Below are 25,255 nucleotides of genomic sequence, written 5' to 3'. Positions count from 1 at the left end.
ATATACGGTACTACATCGATTCGGTAAGCAACTATTATCCAGCTTAACGAAAAATAACGATACAATACAACTAAGAAGAAAATGCTTGTTCCTACGAAGTTGCCAAGAGCTACAAAGGGAAAAAAGCAATTGAAAATACCATTCTCGACATTGGGAATTGAAATTGTTATATACTAGAAAAATTATAAAGAAAGTTTGAATACCTAACAAGAGAAACAGAAAACGATTGTGGAAAATGGCTCAAAAGGATATGAACAAACGCAAAGGAGGATTCAAGTTTAGAGCACTTCCTGAGCATGCCTATCAAGGAAAAGCAAAAAAGATTAAGCAAGATTTAATTTTGAAGGCAAAGACGAAAAAACACTTCTACAAGACCGTTAAACCCGATGAATATCGCAAAAAGAAGACAGAGGAAGACACTTCCAAACCTGCGCCGAAAAAAAACCACCTGGAGAAACTATACGAGATGTCTGAGGAAAAAAGAAAACGAAAAGAAGAAATGATCCACCAAAAACAGAAGAAAAAGGAAGAACATGAAAGAAAAATCCATGATCGCATAGAGACTCGCAAACAATTGTCAAAACGGACAAAGCATGGTCAGCCTGTTATGAAAAATCACGTTAGCCATTTGTTGAGCAAAGTTAAAAAAGAAATGGGTTCTTGAAAAAGCCTTGGTAGGCGCTCTTTTGGTTCTCTGAGGTACAATCGGTTTGTGTTATTCTTTCTTTGGTTTGGGATACTGTAAAATTAATTATGAAATAAGCAATTATGGCATACAAATATCTCTTGTATTTTATTCCTTCCTAATAATTTTTTGAATTTTTGTCAGCATAATAAGGGACCACAAAAGATGAAACACTTTGTTGACTATCGAGTTAAAAACCGCTTTCTTATTATATTTTACGATATTCTTAGGCTACATTATTTAAAAAAGTCTTCAAAACCCAGTATGTTAGGTTAGGGTACGAGACAGTCACAGTTTGTTTCCATACACTTAGTTGTAGTTGGAAACTAAGCAAAAACCACAACGCAAGATGGCTACGTCGAGTCTCACCCCGGGCGTCTCTCTTGATGAGAATGGCAGCATCAAACTTTTCAACAAGTTCCCTTTTGAGGGTGTTGAAGTGAAGGACATCTCTTTGGTTGATTATATCACTGTTGGTAATGGTCAACCTCTTCCTCACACCGCTGGCCGTTTCCAATCCAAGCGTTTCCGTAAGGCTCGTTGCTTCATTGCTGAGCGTTTGACTAACAGCTTGATGATGAACGGCCGTAACAACGGTAAGAAGCTTTTGGCTACTCGCATTGTCAAGCACGCTTTTGAGATCATCGCTCTCTTGACCGACCAAAACCCTCTTCAAATCTTGGTCGACGCCGTTGCCGCTTGTGGTCCTCGTGAAGACTCGACCCGTATCGGTAGCGCTGGTACCGTCCGTCGTCAAGCTGTCGATGTTTCTCCTCTTCGTCGTGTCAACCAAGCCGTCGCTCTTATCACCATCGGTGCTCGTGAGGCTGCTTTCCGTAATGTCAAGTCTATCTCTGAGTGCTTGGCTGAAGAAATCATCAACGCCGCCAAGGGTTCTTCTAACTCTTATGCCATTAAGAAGAAGGATGAACTCGAGCGTGTTGCCAAGAGCAACCGTTAAAAATTTACCTTTTGTATTAATGGATATTATTGCTCTTGTAACCTTTTTACTTAGTAGCTAATTTATAGGAGAGTGTCCTATAAAAAAATATGTATATGATTAAGTAGTAAATTATTAAAAATTACCATGTATAACACGTGTCTATCTAGTATTGGGATTGAGGAAAAGAATTGTGCCATTTGACGATTATGTAGAAATGGTTATACAGTGACAAGAAAAGGCAAAAATGGATTAATTTAAGCATAAAAGGGTCGTCACTATAATCAAAAGAAAATTTAGTTTCTCATTATGAATAACCGAGTTCTAAAAAGGGAAAAGAAACGAACAAACAGAAAGTAAAGACAAGAAGAATAAATACGTTAAGTTAAAACACTGAAAGCTCAATTAACGTGAGCTACCCAAATTCTGCAGCTTTTCGACGAGTAATCTGCTGCTTCATGGATTCAATTGACTCCAAAAAGCCAAGATTTTCATCCAAAGTATAAATATAATGATTTTTTGGAAGGACACATGTTATGTATATTCGTTGTAACCAGTTTTCACAGAATTCATCCGGGCATTCTGTAAGAAGTTGTAAGAATTTATCTCTTATGATATCGACATCTTCTCTAGTTCTAATTTCTCGTGGTGTAGACTTCCTATTTTTTTGCTGTACGATATCATCAACAGCGACTTGTTGAGGGGAAGGAGTAGCAGAGGCAGCATTCATGAAGTATGAAGAAACAAACAGAGACCATATATAATGAAAGCTTCGTTTATTCTGGAGGGGAAGGAAATGAAAAGCCGGATGACCAATCTGCGCAGATGCAACCTTCTTGCGAAACTCAAGCTGAGGCCGTGTGCACGTGCCATCATCCTCAATATTTTCCATGTGCTCAATTAAACGTTTCCAAAAACGAGTTTTCGGATTGGTGCATTTATATAAATAGGAACCGATGGTAAACGTAACAATAGCCTGTGCTTCGTCTGCCTCTGTCATGGATCGGCTGTCACTGTAATATACGTGCTTGAACAGCTGCGCATAGGATTGAGAGAAATAAGACAATGACAAGCTTTGCTCACTGGATAAATTTCGTCGAGCTGAATACTGGTAGATAAACTGCTGAAGAGCCTCTGTTGTCCATTCTATGCTCAGACTCGACCGGGAATTCTTACTAGATCGATCTTTGACGGTCTCCGGAAAAGAAAATGATTTTTCCTCCTCTTTAAGAAACAAACCTCCTTGATGAGCTCTACGCTTCGAACGGTTGCAGCAGTACAACAACCCCCATAGCATTCCAACTTTGTAAAACGCTCCTCAATGTATTGCGAATGTTGGGTTAACTAATAAAATCGAATGAATCAATAAGTATTACTGTCTTGGTTCACAGTTTGCTGCAAGTTAAGAATTCTGTTAAGTTGAAGTTGTTTGTTTATAAACCTTGGGAATGGCACAAGATACAATGTGAAAAAAAATTATTCCAAGTTACGAAAAACAAACCATGAGAAATGTCTAAACAAAACTTCCAGCTTTCGTCTACTTTAGATATTCGATTTTGGAGGTTTTGGTATGTGTGTGTGATGGTACGGCATGTAGTACTTCCATATGAAACTTGCTGTCTTGACCTTAGGTAAAATGTAGAATTTTAATTGAGGCTTTCCATTCAATTTAAAGAATCATGATTATAAATCAAAAGAAGAACAACTGAGGTCTCAAGAGGTTTGCTTCAGAATTTTGATTATTGTCGACGAGGTTAAATTTATAAGAATCATATATGTAAATAAAATGGGGTTCCTTTTAAATTTGTTTAATACTTTATTGAGCTTTCCTTCTAAGTCGTAAATGTCTAGGATAGGTTGGTACATAGAAACAGAGCACTCAAATCGTTTCATGACAGAAAAATAAAATTTTAACTACTGTATATTGAATAAAATAGCATAAAAATAATCCATAGAAGAATATATATATAGTCATCTCAAGTGCCTGAGACGGTGGATAGACAACAGTGACTAAACTACAAGAATCTTTTTTAGACATCTTTCAAAATCTGGTATTAAATGACTGACTTGTTAACAATAACGAGAACCGTTCAACCGAATTTTATTTTTTCTATCCATACGGACAAATATATGCCGAATTGGATATCCGATCGTTTAGATCGGAATGCCAGCTTTTTGTCAATATGAAGCCATGTCCAACATAAAAATCCAAAACTAATGTGAATAACATCCTGATATCCTTAATTACCCAAAATAGATTTTCTGCAATACGCCTAGCTATGTTTAAAAACCGGCACGAGATGAAGATTGCTTCTTTGGTGATTTCTTCTTGGAAGCAGCCTTTTTCTCTTCTGTAGAAACTTTTTTATTCTGCTTTTTCTGATCCAAATTACTAGCCTTACGCTTCTCTCGCATGTCCTGAATTCTTGAAGCTAATTTTCCACGAATTTGTGACATACTTTCAGCACGGCGACCGGATTCTTCATTATCTTCCCCTTCATTTTTGCCGGAACTCCAATTTGGCGGTCGGCTTCCTTCGTTTTGGGATTGTTCTTCGTCATTGAAACCGTCCAAAGAGAACTTCATTTTGCGACGCTCCTTTTTCTCTTCAGAAGATGATTTTTTTTGCTTCCATTGATTCTAAAATAATATTAGATATAATTCAATAAAAGATCCTTTTAAACAGCACGTACCGCCGTCTCTGCTCGATAATATAGCTTTGCAGGAATAAAGCTTAGCAATTCTTCGAATCTATCATTCCAACCATGAATACGATCCTAAAAATGAATTAGTTTACTAATTTAAAGCAAATTCTTACCTCTATTTCCGTCATTGTGTTAAAGCTGAAAATTTAATCGTAAACTTTCAGTTGGTAGCTGGCAAACCTAACACTTGCTAATCACCACCTGATTACCCCGAACACATCAAGATTTCGAGAATGGTAAATGCACAACAATTAGAGCTTTTAATTAAGTCTAAGCTACAACCCACTCACGTTGTAAGTGTATATTCTATGGATTAGCATAAACTAATAATTGTTTTAGGAAATCCAAGACTTGTCTGGAGGATGTGGTCAAAACTTTGTAGTAACCATTGTATCTCCTTTGTTTGAAGGAAAACCAACTCTCGCTCGCCATCGATTTGTTAACCATGAGCTTGATGAAGTTGTGAAGCAGGTTCACGCATTTACGCAGGTATGTCAAGTGAACTTTCCCAAAGAAATATGAGAAGCATAAATAAAAAGATGAGACATTTACTCATTGTTTCTATTTTTATTGGGAATCCGTGCTTGCTATAAAGAGTCTGGTAATACTAATTGTTTTAAGAAATGCTATACTCCAGCTCAATGGGAAAGAATAACGAACAAATAAATGAAGGTTACAACCGTAAACAATATCTTGGTATTTAAGCTATCAAGTTGGCTTGTCTTGCCTTACTTTGCATTGGTTTTGATCATTGACCTAATCCTTGATCGTATTTCGGCGTTGGTAAACCCGAATACTAAAATCCACGCTTTTTTCAACCATAGTTTTGTTGTCTGCCTTCTATTCTTTTCTATGCCTATTCAATTGTAAGCCTTTGTGTATTGATACGATTTACCAGCGCTTTACTGAGAGTACACGTGAGATGGAGAAATTGCTGAAATCTCTCATGTAAGGATATGCTTGGATCCGTTTGGATGTAATTTACTTCTTTGCTATGGACTTTGTCAAGGTTTACTTAATATGGGCATAAGTAAGAATCAGTAGACGCTTTGTACATTGGTGGACATGGGATAGTCATACTATTTTTGTTTGTTTTATTATTTTTGAAGGGAAGTTCCGTTTGAGAAAGCTTGGTTTGGTACAGTCAATACGCATCTTTTAGTGTACGTGTTAGTCTATCATTGACTCACAATCGGTCATTCTAAAAGTTAAAATCCCAGTTCTTGATTATATGTTTGCTTTTCATGGTTCCATAGTTAGCCTTCAAAAGTAGCCATTACATTCAATTATTTTTTGTTTATTCTAGAGGAAAATAAGCCGCAAATTTCTGCTTCTTGTTATCAATCTTTCAGTACAAACAGTTCTTGAATTGGTTCAATAATTATTATAGTAAAGAGTGCATTGTCATATTCTGGTGCACTTTATAATAATCATAAACTCAGCATATAACTATATCATTAACATTTAGAATAACTTTCTTCAGAGAAGTTTTTGGTTAGAGACATAATTGTACAGTTTTCTGGATAATGCTTCCTGTATTGTAAAACAAATGCTTTATTGAGCTAACCATGTAAAGAATCTTCGACGAATTTTCGCTTCCTTCCGAACAGAAAAGGAGGAACGCTCGTACTCCAGGACTGCCGTACGGTTTTCAGATCAACTGTGAAGCGCTGTACTAATCCTTTTAGTTTTTTCATTTTATAGGTTATATATCTTTCAGTGTCATATTTAGCCTGCTAGTACGAAGGAAATCGCCTACTTTGTCCATTACTCCTCCTTTCAGCGCTCTCTAAAGGTGGAAGAAGACGTGAAGTTTAGTTAGGTTTCACTTTTTCTTTTGTTTTTCTTTAGGTGGTTCAATAATAATATCAAGAAACGATGATGGTTTAAATGTCTAACATGCCTGAAATACGAACTTTAGATATTTACAAACGTGTAGGATTTGTTGACAGGTTGTATACTAAAACAGCCCTCCAAAAGGCAAGAACAAGTTTTAAGAAGACCGTGATGTTGTTTGTTGAATGGAAATCTATTGGCATACGTTTTATGTGAGAGGGAGAGAAAAAGAGTTTGGACCTTTAAATAAATAAGATTGTATTTTTATTGAAAAGATCCTTTCTAACCTAACAAAAGATACCCTTTTAGTACAAGAATTAAAAAATAAAATGTAGAAGCAAGCATAAAGCAATGCAGCGGCGAATGAAAACCCTTTTTTTTTTGAGGCCCAATGCAGTAAAACCAAGAATTAGCTCTATAGACATATTTATACATATACAACAAAAGCTCAAAAAATAAGAAGCTATTAACTCAAACTTTTTAAAGAGCGGAAGAAAAAGAAGAGCCATATTGTTTGGTGTTCAAAGATAATCAGAGACAAAAAGATAAATTAAAACAAATTAGACTTCGGGGGGATTGGATACTTGTGAAAAGATCTCTTTACCAGCTTCGTAAGCTGCCCAGGAGACGGCGGTAGCTGGCATGGAGACGATAACACGGGGCTTTATACCTTTGAAGAAAGCAGGAACACCACCAAAATTATAGATGACTCGAATGGCATTGAGGGAACCTTTGCACTCTTTCACTTGTTGAATGGTAGAAGAACCACGGGTTTGTAAGAGGGTCTTGACGACGTCAAGGGGAGTGGTCAGGCTTGCAGCGATAGCACCGCTTACACCACCGGAGATGATGTGGGAAACTGGATTGTAAACACCACTTGGGTTACAAATACTCATGGCGACGTCGTATGTACCAACTTGGATTGCGGTGTAAGGTATGGACATGGCGATGGAGGTAGGGTAAGAAATGTAAAATGCAGACACGCCTTCCCGACGCAAAAGTGTTAAAGCACATTGAAGGGGAGATTTGTAATTGGTAGTGGGAAGCTGCATTCGTTGCTTAATTACATCAAAAGGAGTCATGAAGGCATCACTAATAGTAATGGCACAAGCACCGGCCAAGGCCGTGATAAGCGGCCGATCGGCAGATGCATTGAATTTAGACTTGAACATCTCAAGGACAGAGAAATAAATGGCATGCGAAGGACCAGCACCCATTATAACGCTGCTAATGCCTCTCCATAAAGAAAAAATACCTTCGTTGGAACCAATCTTGTAGACTGAGGCCATAACGTTTCCGGTTGCACTTCGAGAAACGCCATTTAGCATTTGCATGCGAGTTTTGATGGCGTCCACGGGATACATGACAGAGTGTTCAAGGATACCAGAGAAGGCACCGGCAAGTAAATGGGCGTACATGGGGGAGTTTTCAGGGAGGCCTTCGTAATCGAAATCTTCAGCGGGATAAGTCATGGTGAGGATAGATCAAAAAGGAAGTTGAAAAGTAATGAAAGAAGGTGCAATTAATGAGGAACAAATAAAATAAAATAAAAAAAATAAAAATTGAGGAGGAACACCAAAGAAAAAAGAAATCAGAGTTTTGCAGATTGAACCAAAAAAAAAAGAGACGAATGAGACAGTTTAAACTTCCAAAACCGAGAAACGAAAATAACCACAGTTGAGTTAACGGAAGACAAAAACAAAAAAAAAAATACCTGTGTTGCCTAAAAAGGGAGAATCAGACCGAGTAAATTAGGATATATGGATCTGCGACTCAGTGAACCTGTTGACCTGACAATCGTGCAAGTGTATCGAAACAGACAACAAAAAGAAACTGGTCGGTAGAATTGAGGATATCAAGAAAGGAAAAGGGAGGGCTAAGCGGCAAGAAATGAAAAAGCCTATAGCTTGTCTTTTTGGAAAATTCGTTTTTACTAACTATACAAGTAGAATTTGGCCTATGAAAATGTTACTTCCATTCAGTCGATAAGACGCAAAAATAAGACCCAAATCTTGAAAATATGTCTACAGAATGGAAGTTCAAGTTTGTAAAGGATAGAATGGAAGAAGTAAGAAGTTGGTAGTCGTGGTCTTGACTAGGGTGGATCAGCGAGTCTAGGACCCATTCCTATTGACGAATGAAACGAGCAAGTCAGAAAGGAAGATCATCTCGGAAATCAGGCACGACCAAAAAACCACAGTACAAGGAAATAATACGCATAAAAGAAAACTGGTAAAACTAGTATAAAAGTTTCTATTTCCATAAGACTGTAAATACCAAAGAACCTCTCCTTTTGCCTTAGAAACCTCAACAATTTATCTGATTAAGCATGAAAATTCAAACATCATCGACATTGAAAATTTTATCTGATACATTTCAAGTCGGTGATTGGATAATACAAGAGTCGCTTGGCTTTCGTTGGATGAAATAAGTAGTCACGGACATCAGATAAAAAATGTAAACAAACCAGAATTTGTCAAAGGGCTTAAATACATAAAAATTGAGTGGACTTTTCTGTACAAGCAGAATTAGAACCAAAAGAAGAATTTGAAGAAAACGAATCAAAAGAAGAACAAGAAGAAGAATCAGAAAAAAGCTGATTCGATGGTAGAATCCAACTTTAATAAGCAAATAGCTTGGGCCATTTCCATCAAAGGGCAATTCTACTTATCGTTAACAACGACCATAGACGTATTTCAAATTTGATAATCTCCCATTCCTTTGGAAGAGTCCTTCTAGACTATGCCGTCTGAATCAGCATCTCACGGTCTTTCTCCGTCTCTTAAATAACGGTTTTCGCACCACTTCCTTAATGAACGGTACGCTACACAATCCTCAGATGTGGAGGCGAAAAATCGAAAGAACAACAAGTTACATGGTGGTATACCCCTTCACATTGACTTTACCAGGAACCAACACCATTGTTGCGAAACAATAATATCAAACATAGCAGAGATTCGACCTTTTGGTCACTTAAACAAAAAGAAGATGCCGTCTTCGAGCGGGTCGTCCGACTTTGTATGAGACGATGACGCGGTTTTGTATACGATACTAACAAAACGTGCAGGTGCGAAAACTCTTCAACATGTTGGAAGAACCTGAGTACCGACATATATTGCGTTGGAGTGATACAGGAGATTCTTTTATTGTGTTGGATGTAAGCGTTTTCTGATGGATTAGCCAGTGAAAAGAAAGAAAGAAAAAGAGAATTCTGAAAATCCTCGAAAAGCGTTAAAGAGGGGAAAAGAGAAAAGAGATTTGGTAAAACATGAGACTCATGAATCGGGTTGTTTTATTACAAAAATCGCTTTTCTTTTTGAAATAAAACAATTCTATTCAGTTAGCAGATACTAAGATTCTGTCAATTTTCGTATGGACATTCACTTGTCATTCTTTGCTTGACGTAAAAGCGCACTCTCTATTGCAGAATCTGGAAGAAGAAACTTTTCTTTGTTTTTTTTTTTTTTTTTTTTTTTTGGAGTTATTCTCCATTCTTGCTTACAAGTCAAATTACCCCGAGTTTTCGTGTCTATTGATTTTCTTCCAAATCCATTAATAGAAAATCTCGTGCAAGTTATCGCTCGGTCCTTTGTTGCCAGACTTTATCTTTTGTTATTGAGAGAAAAAAGAGAGAGTTTTTTCTCGTAAAAAAGAAAAAGCGGAGTGTTCTACACATTATTCACAATATCCTTTTTTTTCTCCTTTTTACTCGCAGTCAAAGGATAGATAAACATTCATGGTCCCTTTTTTTCTTTCTCTTCTTCCTGCCTAGCTATAGACTTATCCCTACTTTTCCCGTTTTGCATATAAGCAATACTAATACGGTTGTCTAGACAAACGAGTTTACAAAGACGATATTACCTCGACATTTTAAGCACAGCAACTTTGCTAGTTTTGTACGGCAGTTAAATAAGTATGTCTTCGGTCAAGTGTTTTTCTTTTGTTAACTGGATTATTAACCGTAAAATCAGATATGACTTTCACAAAGTGCGCAATGAGGACGGTGCTCCATCCGTATATGGTGAAGGTGTAAGTCCGTTTCATTCAATTTTTATTTTTTTCATACATGTCCCACTCACACAGTTTCAGGCTTGGGAATTTCGCCATGACGATTTTCAGTTGCATCATAAAGATCTTCTTGACAATATAAAGGTACGTCTTCTCAGTTCATCTGCTTGAGTATTTACTAATATCCCTTCTTTAGCGTAAAGCTCCTTCTAAACGAAATGCTACGAATGACGCTGCTACGCCAGCTATCGAAAACTTTCGACAGCGTGTCGATGGTATCCATGAGTACCAAAAAACCTTGGACACCAATTTGGCTGGTCTCACAAACAGTTACCAAACTATTCTTTTAAAAATGTTTGAGCTAAAGCGAGGGATTGAATCGAGAGATTTACTCATCGGTAGCCTCATTTCTTATTTATGTGATTTAGAAAATACTAACCAACAACAAACTCCATCTAATTCCATGTTTGTGCCTTCCCATTCGCTACAAAAATTAATTGATGGTTTCCAATCTATTACAAAAGGTCAAAACATCACACCCGTACCGTCCGTGCCCCATATTCCTGCATCTCAACCGATTACAACACCGTCTTCTGCTTCAAAAATTGCCCTCGATTCTACCCTTCCCGGCCAAGGCACCCACAGGTCTATGTATGCAACGCCTTCTTCGGACTACGACTTACCTGGCCAGGAGAAGCAGCCGAATGAGATGAATTCTACTACCTCCATTAATGCCCCAATGTCTACGAACGGGCCGCCGCCGAACCTTTCTCACCAACCCGCTTTCTCTGTTTATGAGAAATACCCTCCTATCCCTCAACCAACGGAACCAACTTATAGTCCTCATTTAGAACAAAATGTGTCCTTGTCCAAATCATATTCCCAACTATCAGCCGAATCTTTAGCTAAGTCAAACCCCGTATCGGATTCATACTCCTTTATGACATCTAATATGTCTATGAATGGAACTATTTGGCAAAGACAACCTCGTATCCTTTTAGTTGAGGACGACGAAGTGTCAAGAAGAATGACTATTAACTTCTTGACTTTATTCGATTGCCAAATAGAGGTTGCCGTTGATGGTATCAGTGCTGTAAACAAGGCAAATAGTGGTGGGTATGATTTAATCTTGATGGACTTTATACTTCCTCAACTGGATGGGCTTTCGGTTACATGCCTTATCCGCCAATACGATCAAAACACTCCGATCGTTGCTATTACGTCTAGTATATCCATGGACGATGCTGTGAATTACTTTAATCATGGCGTTACCGATCTTTTAGTTAAGCCTTTCACCAAGTCATCATTGTTACAAATTATGAAAAAGCAATTAATGAATTTGCTACAACAAAGTTCCGCTGTTAGTTTATCATCTGGTTCGCCGGGGGACGATTTGAAAGATAATAATAAGCAACCTGTTTCTTTTTACTTAGAAACCGATACACCTATGTTTCCGGCTAGAGTCTTACAAGATCCTGTTCAGTCCGATATTCATCCTCCTCAATAATGCTTCGGGTGTTGTAGGTACTAAACATATGTATATATATACTTATATACGCACGTTCTTCGCTTGTAATAATTTGCAGTGTTTTCTTTTCTGGTTATGATTTTTCTATAGGTTTTTATTATTGAATATAGTTTAGAATTCTATTTCTTGTTTGCTTTTTTTGGGAGAGAAAAAGAATATTATAAATATTAAGGATTTAATAGATTATACCGTTGCTTTATGTATCCTCTTGAAGTCTTTTAAAGCTTATACATTCATTCCTTAATGTTTAAGCCCAAATAACCTAAATATGCAATATCAATTTGCTATTATTTTTGTATTCATGCCATTCTAAACTGATATCTCATATTTTAAAACCCCCGAAATTCCATATACTTCAACTTGATTCTTCTTTTTTTTTGTTAAAAACCAAAAACCCTTATTTAGGTAACGTCAAAGTGTAATTTTTTCCAAAATATGTATAGCTTAGGTTACTCTTCTTCATCATCTTCTTCTTCTTCATCGTCCTCCTCTTCACTTTCACTTTCAGCAGTATTAAGCCAGTCGACAAATTGCTTGCCATAGGTGTTTCTCAAAACTGCTGTCTCACCTTCGGTTGATCGTGAATCGTTATACCAGTCCAAGACAGCATCGTCTTCCGCAATTTCAAGTTGATAGAAAAATCCCAACAATTGCAAAAATTGTTTATCCATACTTAAACGGATACAATACTTTTGTAAAGTGAACAGATTATCAACTTGCTCATCATGATTAAACGTAAGCTTTACAAGGAGAGGACCCCAGCGGGTCATAACCTTTGAAATAGCTTCCTTAGGAGGGGCATCAACAAAGGAAATCCGTTTCAAAATTGCAAGGATAATAGCCGAACGAACTTCATGATAGTTAGCATTCATAGCCATTCTAAGCGTATTCAATTCTAATGCAGCGATCTCGATAGAATGGTTTTCTTCAAAGGCACGCTCAATACTTTGTTGAGCTTCTTTGTTAAAATCACCCTCATCAAAGTCATCAGAGTTGATGGTATTAGTTGAATCGCGTCTGGCGGAAAATGGTATGAAATCCATATCTTCTTCAGAGGAAGAAGAAAGCTCTGAGATTTCCGAGTCAGAAAGATTAAGATCTTCCACACGATGTATGAGACCAGAAGCCTCCATAAGTTCCTCTTCATCTTCAGATTCGGCTTCTGCATGGTATTCTTGACCCAAACCACCTTCTCCTACCAACGCATCGTCATTAGGTATTCCTTGTGAGTGGCTTTCATGAAGAGTTAAACGCAAGTTTTCAGTAACACTAACGTTGTCGCCAATAATAACACCGGCAGCAAGGATAGCACCATCTTCGATAGTACAATTATGACCGATCTGTACATCATTTGCAATGATAGCTTTTCCAATTTTGCAATTGTCGCCGACTTTTACGTTCTCCCAAAGGAAAGCACCATCGATATTGCTATTGTTTCCAATTATGCAGTTTCTTCCGATCACCGTATTTGCAACGATTGATGCATCACCAACTTTGGTAAAGGCACCTATGAGTGTACAAGCTTTAATTTCACAAGAGCGAGCCAAAACAACATCATCTTCTTTGTAAATCTGATAACGTTGGTATGTAAAGCTTTGATTCAATAAATTGCTATCAGGAACGAAGGGATACACCCAACGAGAAATAACGTCTTTACTTATAGCATCATAAGTTTGTAAACTGCGAACACGAGCAGCATAGTTTTCTTTGGCTACATGACAATGGATACTCTTACCAAGTAAATCAGAGGTCAAGACGCCATAGACAAAATCTTTCCGAATGTCTTGGTAGTCAAAATTTTCAGTGAAAAGAGCAGGAACATCGTTGGAGCAAATATCAATTTGACAGTCAATTAAATCGTTTCGAATTTCAAGTTCTTCATGCTCGTTAAAAATCTCTGGGTCCATTGAGACATAGTGTTTTCCACGCTCATTAGCTTGGTAGTGAACACACTGACTTGTTTTCTTGTCAATAACGAAAACAGAGCTTTCTGTGCTTGCTCTAGTCCTATGGTGGGGACTAGCTTCACGGACAACCATTGTCATGATCGCATTTTTGTCAACTTCCCTTCTAGCTCGATGTTCTTCCAAAACGTCCTTTAGAGGTATGTTGGAAACTACATCACCCGAAACTAGGATAAAGTCAGAAGTGATTAATTGTTTAGAGTCTAACTCGCGAAGTGCATCACCAACAGATAGAGATTCCCGAGAGACAATCGTGTGAACACTAAAGGGAGAGGAAGCCAAGTTCCACTTGGAATTTCTGAAGGGTTAGATCGAATGTTATTCAAAACTAGTACATACTCAATATATGCACGAATCTGATCAGCATGAGCGCAACAAAAAACGTAAACCTCTTGTACACCAGCTAGGGCCAAAAATTCAAATGTATACTCAATTAAAGGAGTATTTGCCAATGGAAGAAGGCACTGAAATATGTAAGCTACTAAATTTTACAGCACTTTGACTTACTCTTGGCTTATCCAATGTTAAAGGACGAAACCGATAGTTATAGGAATCCGACAATACAATTGCTGATGGTCAGTGATTTGACAAATAAAACAGATGTAGACGTACCTTGTAAAGCACTTTTCGGCTTTTCTAACTTGCCATTGAGTCCTTTTGAAGACGGAGCCATTTTGACGAAATTTTGGTTTTAGCCAGGCTTCTTTAACTAGTTCCCATTTCTTTAAGAAGCTACATTCAGCATCACTATGTAGTAAACAAACATCAATAATTGTACGAAAGCCTATATAATTCTTGTTTAATGTTTGTAAGAAAAACTTTTCATAATACAAAGCTTATATACTCTTCCTCTACTGAGCAATAACAAATATTTCTACGAAAGTTGATTGCTTCAATCTTGAAAAGAACATTTTTTACGCCAATTTAAAAAAAACATAGATGCATACCATCATGATTATTTATGGACGACTACGCGAATTTCCAATAAAAAAAAAGAAAAACCAAAGAAATATAGCAGACAATGTAAATAAAAAATCGACAACCTTACAGCAATCCCAAGAACCCTTAAAACTATAGCTTCCTTTTATGAAACTCATAAAAGTTTCAAATGAGGGGAAAAAAAAAGGAAGTTAGTCCTGTTGATCGAAAGAGCACCCATTAGAGAATAAGCATACTAGAAAAAGAATTTCAAGTAATAAAATATTCCATGTTACAAGGTTATACTGTAACTATTCTTTCGTCAGCGCCGGATCCTTCAGGTATAGTTCTAGAAATACGCACAATTGCAAAACAAGAAAGAAAACAGATTTACTCTATGCACCAAAGTTCGACATCCACTATCCAGATTCTCTGATTTTGGCAACTGCGATGACTCAAGGGAGAGTTATTAAAAGCAGGAGTCTTATCCGAGTAGCCATATTCCATAGTTCCATTAATCCAAAGGCTGTAGCGACCGTTGCCACCTCCTAAAGCAATAAAACTTCTCGTGCAGTAGATTACAAAATTTGAATCTCCAACACACGGGAAGGCACGGAGTCTGTTATTATCAGAAAAGCATTTCCACAAAAAGGATTCATTAGAGCCAACATAATGAGGGCGTGGGCAAAGGTACTCATCTACGAATGCTCCAAAGACATTATCATGTACATCCTTTGCAACCAGAAGACAAGCACCCTTAGGGTTTCCGGATTCTTCCTTCTGTTTCATACAATTCTGATACATAGTATGAAGAGATGCTCCGTCATGCTGAAGGGAATATAACCTTTTCCATACTTCGGCAGCAGCACACCTAGGAGGTAAGTACTGGGCAATGCCTTGAGCAAGCTTCTCGTCAATTAAACCATCATCAGCGGTTAATACACGAGTAGGCTGAGACATTTTTAGTAAAAGTATGGAAAAACTTGGTTTTCCTCTTGGTTATGATGAGTATGAACCGGTCAAAGGGTTGGAATCCCTTTGCCTTTTATACTAATTCCGGCATTCAGATGTAAACAAACTCAAGTAACATATGTTCTACATGACTGCAGTGATTTCTCAGGAAACTAGTAAACTGAAAATAGAGTTTCAATGAAACGTAATCTTTGTTTATTCCTCTTCTCAGGATGATTGTGTCTTTCAAAGGGGTTATTTTACGAATAGCTGGAATCATTTTCGAGTCTCTCCTATAGAACCATGGTTCATAACAAAAATAAACAAACAAATATTTCACAGTCAGTGGGTTGGCTAAGTAATATCAGAGAGCACGTTCATTCGCTGATCTTTCCTTTTCTAATGTTGCTGTCATTTTTATTTACTTGGGTCGAGTCACTGTAGAATAATGCAAACCTATATATTCCGACATTTTTTTTACTAAGTAAAGTATGTAACTCCTGTTGGTTAGATAATACTGTATAAATAACATTGTAATCAGCATCTGTCATGTTTTGTTCTTGGCTCTTCCCTCAGACGTCTCTTGTTGATAGCTTCGAAGGAGCACTTCCATATCAAAGCGTCTTTGCTTCCTGTTTTTTATGGCATCCTTTTTCTCAAATTCTTTCAATTCAGTAATCGCTCGTTTCTGTGAATTCATTCCCTTATGGCGTAACGAATGTGATATCGTATTTTTTAATTGAGTCTTAAACAAGCCAACATCGAAGTAGGAAGGCTTTTTCTTCCTTTTTCGGATGTTGTTTTGTTGACTGAAATTTAAAGGGTCTGCTTTCGCTTGTATCGTCGACGCTTCATGTACCTCTCTCAATTGAAAATTGGGATGCATTTGTAATGGAAGCAGCTTTTCTTCTTGAAAGGGTTCTGAGAATTCTGGACAAATATTCTCACTTTCATTAGGATATTCGTCGTTTTTCATTTTCCTATATAGAGCTACAGAGTTTCTGAATAATTTTTTATATATAGGAGTAACTTGTAAAAAGTAAAATCACACGAATCGAAACCTAAGGGTATTTCTCCAACTCCAATTTTGCTTTATCAATCTCGTTCTCTAGTCTTTGTATTTCGGAATTTTCGCGCTGTAAGATGTTTTCTCTTGCGGATACTTGATCTTTCTGTCTCTGGTCAAATAATTGTAGTCTGTCTTTCTGTTCTACCAGTGCTGTCTCCAGGTTCTCTAGTGCGGTCATATGCGTGTTGTATTTCTCGACTAAAGCTTCCAAGTACTCACGCCCGCCTTGCATGGGATAAATATCCAACAGTTCTTCAATACACGCAACCTGATCTGCAGGGCTCTCTGAATTATACTTCTCCTGGATCCCTTTTGGCAAAGATGCAGCTTCTGTTGTAATTAGCTCTTCTTTCTCAGCGTCTCGAATCAAATCTATAATTGAATTTGAATGAAGTAATGCATCCGTGAACCTCGTTTCCGGTTTCTGCTCACTTTCGACCAGTTTTTCAGAAGACGCGCTTATAGAATTTAAATGCCTAATAAAATCTGCCATTCCTTTTCCCTTTATTGCTATACCTGTCCTTTTTATATTTTTTTTCTTTTAAGAAAAGATAGAACAAATTTTATTGATTTTGACTTCCTCCGTAAGGCATAGGATTTAGCCAAAGTACGTAAACCGTACTGCACTCGAAACTCGGTTATCGCTTGTATTTAGGAATTTATTATGTATAGATTTACCCTGATTTTGATGAATAATACAGTAGCCTTAGTAGTTGAAAACTCTCAATAAAACGAGTCTTCTAACGTAATCACGAAGTGGTCTTTGAACCAGGACTACTACCACTTCCTCAGTTGCTTTTCTTGACGTATATTTTCAGAAAAAAGCTTCCGAAAGTAAAGCGGGAGGTTCAACTTGAATTACTTTTTTGGAATAAGCATTTTGCTTACTATTTAACTTACCTTTACTTTCACTCCTATACGACAAGATTTCCCTATACAGAAGTCTTGTTCAGATATCAACGTTGGAGTGTATTATTAAAAAAGAAAAACAAAAAAAAGGTATAGTGGCAGAAGATTCAAAAAATTGTTTTTTATTTATCCGTACATACTCCTGAAGTTCATTTAATCAGCTCTTGTTCCAGAGATATCCTAGAGGGAATATTAAGCTCAAAAATCCAATTGAGTTTTTATTATTTATTACTACTTTAGAACAGCTAATCTGCTCTGGAAAATGCTGCGTCCAGCTATTTTAAGACCCTTGTCACGATCTATTAATGAAATCCCTTCACGCATGATATACAGCAATGGCCGTTATCCTACAAAGCATTTATTAGCTCCGAAAAAACATGCCATCCTGAGCAATATTTCCAGTCTGAGGTTTTCCACAGTTTCATTTCTTAGGGAAGCACAAAAAAGTACAAAGCCTGTAGAAGCCGAAAAGCAATTTTTCAAAGCATCACAAAAGGATGAAAAGATAAAAAATGGCCTGCAGAAGGTAAATTCAGCGTCAAGCAAGAAAGATACTGACGTGACGAGCTGGGTGATAGTTAAAGACATGATTCAATATGTCTGGCCGAAAGGTAAACTGAATCTCAAAATTCGAGTAATTTCGGCGTTGGTCCTTCTTGTTGCCGCAAAAGTATTCAATGTCCAAGTCCCATTTTATTTTAAATCTATAATCGACACTATGAATACAACGGTTGTCAACGAACTGGGTGCACTTTGGACCTCAGTTGGTGCTGTAGTTGTTGGTTATGGATTGGCTAGGATTTTTGCAACAGTATTTCAGGAGTTAAGAAATAGTGTGTTTGCTTCGGTATCTCAAAGTGCGATTAAAAGTGTTTCCAGCAACGTTTATCAACATTTGCTAAATTTGGACATGAATTTTCATCTGTCGAAACAAACAGGAAGTTTGACTCGAGCCATGGATCGAGGTACTAAAGGAATTAGCTTCGTTTTATCTTCGCTTGTCCTACACATCATCCCCATTACTCTGGAAATTGGTATGGTAAGTGCTATTTTAACTTACAAATATGGTGTATCCTTTGCTGGTATTGCAGCAGCTACAGTTGGGTTGTATTCTCTATTCACCGTGAAAACAACCTCGTGGCGAACGGCATTTCGACGTGAAGCAAACGCGGCCGACAACAAGGCTTCCGCTGTCGCTATAGAATCCCTCATAAATTATGAAGCTGTCAAGACGTTCAACAACGAACCCTACGAATTAAGCCGCTATTCCAAACATCTCTCCGCATTCGAAAAAGCTAATATTCGTGTTGCATCATCATTAGCCTTTTTGAATAGTGGACAGGCAATTATATTTTCGACCGCTCTTACTTTGATGATGTGGATGGGATGCCGAGGAATCGTCTCATCAAACTTAAGTGTTGGTGATTTAGTTATGATCAATCAATTAGTATTCCAGTTATCAATCCCTCTAAATTTCCTAGGCTCGGTTTACCGTGAAATGCGCCAAGCTTTTACGGATATGGAGCATTTGTTTTCTTTAAAACAAATTAATATACAGGTGAAAGACGCCCCAAACGCAAGAGACTTAGTCATGAAGGGGGGTTCTATACAATTTAATGATGTTTCCTTTGCATATAATCCCAGCCGTCCGATACTGAAAAACTGTTCATTCAATATCCCAGCTGGCAACAAGGTGGCATTTGTCGGTCCCAGCGGATGCGGAAAATCAACATTATTGCGGCTTTTATTTCGCTTTTATGATGCCGATTCCGGTAAAATAATGATTGACGGGCAACCATTAACTTCAATTACGCTTAAATCCTTAAGAGATGCAGTTGGGGTAGTTCCACAAGACACACCTTTATTCAATGATACAATCATGTATAATATAGGTTATGGAAACCCGAAAGCTTCGAAAGAAGAAATTATACAAGCAGCAAAGCAAGCTCAGATACATCACATCATACAAAGCTTTCCAGATGGTTACGAGACAAAGGTAGGTGAGCGAGGATTGATGATATCAGGAGGAGAAAAGCAAAGATTAGCTATTTCCCGACTATTGCTGAAAAATCCAGAAATCCTATTCTTTGACGAAGCTACCTCTGCACTTGATACCTCAACTGAGAAAGAGCTCCTTCAAAATGTCAACTCACTAATCCAGAAGTCAAGAAAAACAAGTATCTTTATAGCTCATCGACTTAGAACTATAAAGAATTGTGACATTATATATGTCCTTAAGGAAGGACAAGTGGTTGAACAAGGAACTCATGAAGAGCTATTAGGAAGAAATGGCATTTATGCCTCTATGTGGCATTCACAAGAAAACATATTGGATGATGAGACATAAACCAAGAAGGAATAATCCTTTTTAGTTTAACTTAGATAAATAATTTATAGTTCTTATTACTTTTATTTCTGTGTACTTAGACATCTTTACCTTTTTTATTACTAAATGTAATCTCTACTATTGTCTGCGAAGAGGGTTAGCATTAAAAATTGTCAACCTTTTTTAAGTTATTTTTTTATCCATTCATTTTCAGTAAAATACTTCTGGTTTTTTCGTTTGCTTGTCTGGCTGAACGATACCTCTTCCCTACTACGCATGCCATATTCCACTTGTCGACTGCAAATTTTGGAATAGCCAGTGAAAGCTCCACTTACTGAAAAAAAGAGTTAGGGTATTTCTTAATTTTTTTTGTTATTCAATCAAAATGAATGGGCAACATTCTGGACCAGGAACGCCAGTTCAACGCCCAGCAAGTGGTTCTGTAAATCAGGCAGCTTTGAATCAACAACGGGCAAACCAACTTACGAATTTATTACATACCATGTCTATTTATCAACAAAATGCTCAAAATTTGGGATTAAATACGCCTCAAGGCCAAGTATATTTGTTACAGGCACAAGCTATTCGCCGTCAGCTTCAAGCACATGCGCAATCGGGGCAATTGCCAAACCAGCAACTTTTACAACAGTTACAAACTAATGGATCGTTTCCACAGCGTACTCCGGAGCCAACTGCTGTCCCACCTCGTTCCCGACATCAGTTGAGTCCTCAAGAACAAACAATGCTAGTTGTTCGACATAGACAACTTCAAACTGCTCAAAATTATTTGACGGAGATGAAGGAAACACATGAAAGAATTAAGAAGGAACTAACAACAAACGAAAACCTTGACTCTACAACTCGTGAAACATTGGTGAAACAAGAATCTGAATTAACTGTTAAGATTGCTCAATACACGGCTGCAATTTCCAACGGAATCCGTTCTATCCAACAATTACAGAATCAACAATTACAGAACCGTCAATTATCGGGAACGGTAAACAATAGCGGTTCAGTTACCCCTAACGGTGCTTTAGGTGCTGATGCTAGAAGTGCAGCTAGTACTCCTCAGTTGCAGCGATCTCAGTCTCAGCCAAACGCGAATCAGCAAAAAACACCATTTGATAACCCAATTGGAAGTGCAGCAGTTAATGATTCTAACGTAGTAAATAACCTGAATGTAGAAGGTGCAGACGCTGGTTCCTCCACTCCTCAGCAGGCTGGGAGCATGGATAGCAAAATGCAAAACTCTTCTTTCATGACCAATAATCATTTAGGGAAACTTGATGCGAAGTCTCCTGTCCCATTTGCTATGCCACCTGGACGTGCAACCTTAACTGGTGGCTATGCTTCTGGAAATGTGGGTCTCAGTACCCCGGGTCTTGCTCGTGCTCCTCATTATGAATTAGACAATGGAAATCGTCTTTTGTCTAAGAGAAAGCTAAATGACTTATTGCAACAGATTGATTCTGAGAAGCATTTAGAACCTGAGGTGGAAGAGTTGTTGCTTGAAATTGCTGATGAATTTGTTGAGTCGGTAACGAATTTCGCTTGTCGTCTAGCAAAACATCGTAAATCTGATACGTTGGATATGAAAGATGTCCAACTTCACTTGGAGAGAAACTGGAATATCCGTTTACCTGGTTTCGCTAGTGATGATGTTGTGAAAAGTGTTCGAAAGTCCGGTCCTACGCCTTCTTATCAGCAAAAGCAAGGTGCTATCGGCACTGCAAAGGCTTTAAGTAAAGATTAATACAAACGTTTTTGATGTGACTAAGCATTCACGTTGTATATGTCCATTGGTTAAGGGTTTAATATCTTTATTCTCCTTGTTTGACTTACATTACTCTTAGGTGTTCCACCTTTCACCTCCTCACGCAACGATCTTTGCCGACCATTTGCTTGTTAAAATTATAAGCACATTCATTCATCGTTAAACTGAACTTTGATGATTGTAGGCCATAATTCTTGTTGGTGATGAGTATACGGACAGGACCTTTAATTCTTGTAAATTACTGTATCATAGTCTAAAACTTGACTTTCTTCTTATTTTGTCGATGATTATTACATTGCTACGAAAAATATGTACATCTCCATAAAAATTTCACTTGAATAAATTTGCTTAAACTCTTCTAAATGCTATATTATAATTCAAGCTACATAATTGGTTATGTTTGCTTTTGTTTCTGATACACGAATTATTCTCCATGTTTTCATAGAAACAAAAGCATCATCAATATAAGCTATTAGAGTGACAAAAAGCACACTTGAAAAGTGCAGTTTGCCTATGAGTAGCTATATGTTGAAGTTAAGTAAAAAAGATGCCTTTATATATCTATTTGAGTGCAATATTTTCAAAGGTTCGAATTTTCCTGTTTACTTTATTTTACGAAGATAATGTGCATAGTATATATACAAAATAATAAATTCAAAAGATATTCAGTCGATTAGTTTGATTAAAGCCTTTCTCTTTTATAGCAGAACTTTCAGTGTAAGCTTGACTTAATTACATAAGACATGTATTAAAAAGTGTATTAGATTAAAAAAATCATCTAGTATAAAATTCAGTTATAAATAAAGCAATCACTTAAGTGTTGCAAATAATTAAAAAAACTTAGGTAAACCCTTTATTCCATTAATACCATTAAAATCAAAGAAAGATAGAACATGAGTGATTAAAACTTGTACAGGAGAAGTTGGAGAAAGAAAATCCAATAGAAACAGACAAAGCTAGTGAGATTTGTACTGAAATACAGTAGTAACTTGTTCCTTACCAGATTCTCGCTTTAATAAGTGATCCTCAATTTTCTCGAGAGTCTGATTAGTAAAGTGGTTCCAGGTACTTGTGTCACCATATAGCATTGCAGGAGCCCGAATAAATTGTTTACCGTTTCGACAGCGTTTGCACTTGAATGTTTCGTGGGTTTCACAAACTGTGTTTTCATTAAGCTGAAACAAATGGCGAAGATTATCTAAAGAAAAATGACGTTCAACGTCTTGAGCTTCATCGACAACACAAGATGACAGGGATTGTTTATGAGACTGACGTTGGAAAATCTTTTCTTCAATTGTTCCTGTTGCGATAAAGCGATAGACGAAACAATCTTTCTTTTGCCCATCACGCCAAACTCTTGCGAGGGCTTGCTGATCAGCAGCTGGATTCCAATCTGGGTCAAATAAAATTAACCTATTGGCCCCAATAAGGTTGATACCACAACCACCTGCTTTGGAAGACAAAAGGAAGATAAATGCATCTTTTTCTGGGTCATTGAAATGATCGACAAGTTTCTGACGTTTGTTGACATTCATTGTACCATCCAGACGCAACGCTTTATAACCTCGCACCCGACAGAGCTGCTCAAATAAATCTAACGTCGACGTATAATTGCTAATCAACACTATTTTGTCGTCTGTTTCTCGTTTGATTTGAGAAAGCATTCTTTCCAAAACCAACATTTTTCCAGAAAGAGAAGAATCGATACTACGATCACGACCACGAAGTTCACGCGGAGTAAAGCCGGTAGGATACAACGACTCGCAGCCTTCTAAATCTTCCGAAATGTTTAACAAATCAGGATGATTACACAACTTCTTTAATATACCAATCGCCTTCAATGGTTGACTGCCAGTTCCTTTAATAATTTTGTTGATCTCTGGAGACGTAATAAAGTGGTTATAAAGCTTCATTTGAAAGTCAGATAGACCACAGAAAACTACGTGCTCGTACTTAATTGGAAGGTATTTAGAAAGAATGTCGTTCGTACGACGGATAATAAACCGATTCACAATTTTTGCCAATTCAGCTAACTTTTCATCTCCGGTAACTTTATCCTTGTCTGAGCCGTCAGCATCACGTCCACGTAAGATGGGGATTTCATAATTTCTTCGAAACTCTGGTCGTGAACCTAAAAGGCCTGGGTTGGCAAAATTCAACAAAGAAAAGTATTCACTAAGATCGTTCTGAATAGGAGTACCGGAAAGGATAATTCTTCTTTGGACATTTAACTTGTCCAATGCAGTAAACGTCAAGGAGTCACTATTCTTTAGTCTATGTCCTTCATCACACAATAATACGCCAATTTCTGTGTTTTTTAAGCAATCAACATAACCTCTAAGCGTTTCGTAACTGGATATTAGAACTGGTCGAGTAACCTGGCGACCACGTACTTGAGCCCACTGTTGCAAAGCTACTGTTAATTCTTGCTTAGAGCTTTTACCATCAACAATAAAAGGTGTGATCGCATCTTTTCCTAACCATTTTACTAATTCATTGGCCCAATTTTTTACCAAAGACGATGGGCAAGTTATGATTGCTTTTTCAATAGTCGGTTTTCCAGCTTGGGGGGACTGCTTCAATAAAGTCCATAACAAAGCAATACATTGCAAAGTTTTACCGAGACCCATCTCATCTGCCATTATACAGCCACTAGCGCCACGATCGATACGTCCTGTAACACATTTGTATAAAAATTTAACACCTTCGATTTGATGTGGACGTAAAATGCGGGTTAACTTCGGATCGATTACAACGGGTACAGGTGGTGGTGGTGGCTTTTCTTTCTGAATGCCAAGTAAGTCTTTTAGGCTTTTGTTCTGCCTTCTGTATTTCCCTTTACCGGTTGTTGTCGAGTCTGACTCATTAGATTTTTCGAGATTATCTTGGCTATAAGATTCGGTGGAATCATTACTTTCATTAACTTCTTCTTCTTCAGTATCCGATTGATTTTCAATTATTTGTTTTTTTCCTTTTTTTGACTTCGCTTCTAGCTCGTTTTTTCGTTTTTCAGCCAAAAATTCTTTGATATCGGGAATTTCTTCATGATCATCAGTTGTAGGATCATATAAAACAATTGCAAATTCATCAGCTGGATCATAAAGCGGTCTAGGAATAAATTCTGCTCTTTTCTTCATTCCTAAAGTAGGCGGGGGACGATTGAAACTAATTTTGGACAAGTCCTCATGTCCTTTGACCGGTTTCGGTACAGTAAATTGCTTTTTTATGACTGTGCCCGGATCTTTCCTTCCTTGTGAAAGGATAATGTGATTTGCTTCTTTAATAGCTGCTAAGCCAGCTCTCTCTTCTGTTATGTAGGCAGAATCATTCTGATTACCGCTAGATCCATATTCATTATAGTTAATCCTAGGTCGTTTTCTTAAAGGCAATTCCTTCCTTTTTTCAGAAATTATTAAAGATGGACACTTGAATTTTTTGAATAGTTTTCCAGGAGCATTTTCCTTGTTTCTAGATGGTAATGCATCGAGACGGGGCTTATTTGTAGGGTCTTGAATCATCAATCAAAATGATTTTTAATTCAAGTAAAAATAAGGTGTAAAAAAAGAGAGACAATGTACCAAAGACAGAAAATGTGTGTTGTTTATGTTTCAATGAGTGCTGGCAGAGAGAAAGTATAATTAA

At 37.3% G+C, this 25,255-nt stretch overlaps 15 protein-coding genes across 15 annotated transcripts; 7 read left to right on the top strand and 8 right to left on the bottom strand.

The window, feature by feature from the left end:
• Positions 1–235: 235 nt before the first annotated feature.
• Positions 236–664, top strand: SOCG_03176 (rRNA processing protein Fyv7; the record flags this gene model as incomplete). The annotated part of the gene is made up of 1 exon (XM_013161664.1): positions 236–664. The coding sequence occupies one exon, from the start codon at positions 236–238 to the stop codon at positions 662–664; it is 429 nt and encodes a 142-aa protein (XP_013017118.1).
• Positions 665–975: 311 nt separating this feature from the next.
• SOCG_03175 (40S ribosomal protein S5) lies at positions 976–1,768 on the top strand. The gene has a single exon (XM_013161663.1). The coding sequence runs from the start codon at positions 1,035–1,037 to the stop codon at positions 1,644–1,646; it is 612 nt and encodes a 203-aa protein (XP_013017117.1). The 5' UTR covers positions 976–1,034; the 3' UTR covers positions 1,647–1,768.
• Positions 1,678–3,223, bottom strand: SOCG_03174 (uncharacterized protein). The gene has a single exon (XM_013161662.1). It carries the CDS (start codon positions 2,920–2,922, stop codon positions 2,041–2,043), a length of 882 nt encoding a protein of 293 aa, XP_013017116.1. The 5' UTR covers positions 2,923–3,223; the 3' UTR covers positions 1,678–2,040.
• Positions 3,224–3,516: 293 nt separating this feature from the next.
• SOCG_03173 (ribosome biogenesis protein Rrp14-N) lies at positions 3,517–4,968 on the bottom strand. The gene is made up of 3 exons (XM_013161661.1): positions 4,444–4,968; positions 4,319–4,402; positions 3,517–4,265 (listed from the first exon to the last, which is right to left on the bottom strand). The coding sequence occupies exons 1-3, from the start codon at positions 4,456–4,458 to the stop codon at positions 3,909–3,911; spliced, it is 456 nt and encodes a 151-aa protein (XP_013017115.1). The 5' UTR covers positions 4,459–4,968; the 3' UTR covers positions 3,517–3,908.
• SOCG_03172 (BolA domain-containing protein) lies at positions 4,472–5,776 on the top strand. The gene is made up of 3 exons (XM_013161660.1): positions 4,472–4,623; positions 4,670–4,819; positions 4,952–5,776. Exons 1-3 carry the CDS (start codon positions 4,564–4,566, stop codon positions 4,994–4,996), a joined length of 255 nt encoding a protein of 84 aa, XP_013017114.1. The 5' UTR covers positions 4,472–4,563; the 3' UTR covers positions 4,997–5,776.
• On the top strand, positions 5,745–6,418 carry SOCG_03171 (uncharacterized protein). The gene is made up of 3 exons (XM_013161659.1): positions 5,745–5,865; positions 5,907–5,972; positions 6,019–6,418. The coding sequence occupies exons 1-3, from the start codon at positions 5,857–5,859 to the stop codon at positions 6,121–6,123; spliced, it is 180 nt and encodes a 59-aa protein (XP_013017113.1). The 5' UTR covers positions 5,745–5,856; the 3' UTR covers positions 6,124–6,418.
• On the bottom strand, positions 6,406–8,234 carry SOCG_03170 (iron ion transporter). The gene has a single exon (XM_013161658.1). It carries the CDS (start codon positions 7,636–7,638, stop codon positions 6,727–6,729), a length of 912 nt encoding a protein of 303 aa, XP_013017112.1. The 5' UTR covers positions 7,639–8,234; the 3' UTR covers positions 6,406–6,726.
• An 802-nt stretch (positions 8,235–9,036) lies between these two features.
• On the top strand, positions 9,037–11,910 carry SOCG_03169 (transcription factor Prr1). The gene is made up of 6 exons (XM_013161657.1): positions 9,037–9,184; positions 9,234–9,323; positions 10,000–10,079; positions 10,138–10,195; positions 10,256–10,318; positions 10,371–11,910. The coding sequence occupies exons 1-6, from the start codon at positions 9,155–9,157 to the stop codon at positions 11,679–11,681; spliced, it is 1,632 nt and encodes a 543-aa protein (XP_013017111.1). The 5' UTR covers positions 9,037–9,154; the 3' UTR covers positions 11,682–11,910.
• Positions 11,771–14,399, bottom strand: SOCG_03168 (translation initiation factor eIF2B epsilon subunit). The gene is made up of 4 exons (XM_013161656.1): positions 14,279–14,399; positions 14,174–14,235; positions 14,006–14,130; positions 11,771–13,964 (listed from the first exon to the last, which is right to left on the bottom strand). The coding sequence occupies exons 1-4, from the start codon at positions 14,337–14,339 to the stop codon at positions 12,152–12,154; spliced, it is 2,061 nt and encodes a 686-aa protein (XP_013017110.1). The 5' UTR covers positions 14,340–14,399; the 3' UTR covers positions 11,771–12,151.
• A 190-nt stretch (positions 14,400–14,589) lies between these two features.
• On the bottom strand, positions 14,590–15,560 carry SOCG_03167 (TLDc domain-containing protein 1). The gene has a single exon (XM_013161655.1). The coding sequence runs from the start codon at positions 15,542–15,544 to the stop codon at positions 14,975–14,977; it is 570 nt and encodes a 189-aa protein (XP_013017109.1). The 5' UTR covers positions 15,545–15,560; the 3' UTR covers positions 14,590–14,974.
• Positions 15,561–16,082: 522 nt separating this feature from the next.
• On the bottom strand, positions 16,083–16,511 carry SOCG_03166 (uncharacterized protein; the record flags this gene model as incomplete). Its single annotated transcript, XM_013161654.1, has 1 exon — positions 16,083–16,511. One exon carries the CDS (start codon positions 16,509–16,511, stop codon positions 16,083–16,085), a length of 429 nt encoding a protein of 142 aa, XP_013017108.1.
• Positions 16,512–16,596: 85 nt separating this feature from the next.
• Positions 16,597–17,097, bottom strand: SOCG_03165 (DASH complex subunit Spc34; the record flags this gene model as incomplete). The annotated part of the gene is made up of 1 exon (XM_013161653.1): positions 16,597–17,097. The coding sequence occupies one exon, from the start codon at positions 17,095–17,097 to the stop codon at positions 16,597–16,599; it is 501 nt and encodes a 166-aa protein (XP_013017107.1).
• Positions 17,098–17,271: 174 nt separating this feature from the next.
• Positions 17,272–20,018, top strand: SOCG_03164 (ABC family iron transporter Atm1). The gene has a single exon (XM_013161652.1). It carries the CDS (start codon positions 17,776–17,778, stop codon positions 19,858–19,860), a length of 2,085 nt encoding a protein of 694 aa, XP_013017106.1. The 5' UTR covers positions 17,272–17,775; the 3' UTR covers positions 19,861–20,018.
• On the top strand, positions 20,017–21,953 carry SOCG_03163 (transcription factor TFIID complex subunit A/SAGA complex subunit). Its single transcript, XM_013161651.1, has one exon. The coding sequence runs from the start codon at positions 20,225–20,227 to the stop codon at positions 21,590–21,592; it is 1,368 nt and encodes a 455-aa protein (XP_013017105.1). The 5' UTR covers positions 20,017–20,224; the 3' UTR covers positions 21,593–21,953.
• Positions 21,954–22,144: 191 nt separating this feature from the next.
• Positions 22,145–25,246, bottom strand: SOCG_03162 (Rad54 Rhp54). The gene has a single exon (XM_013161650.1). The coding sequence runs from the start codon at positions 25,129–25,131 to the stop codon at positions 22,570–22,572; it is 2,562 nt and encodes an 853-aa protein (XP_013017104.1). The 5' UTR covers positions 25,132–25,246; the 3' UTR covers positions 22,145–22,569.
• Between the last annotated feature and the right edge of the window lie 9 nt (positions 25,247–25,255).

The sequence above is a fragment of the Schizosaccharomyces octosporus genome, assembly GCF_000150505.1.
Source record: "Schizosaccharomyces octosporus yFS286 unplaced genomic scaffold supercont6.1, whole genome shotgun sequence".
Taxonomy (NCBI): Eukaryota; Fungi; Ascomycota; class Schizosaccharomycetes; order Schizosaccharomycetales; family Schizosaccharomycetaceae; genus Schizosaccharomyces; species Schizosaccharomyces octosporus.
Note: the sequence above shows the minus strand (reverse complement) of the source record. Positions and strands in the feature narration are given on the sequence as shown.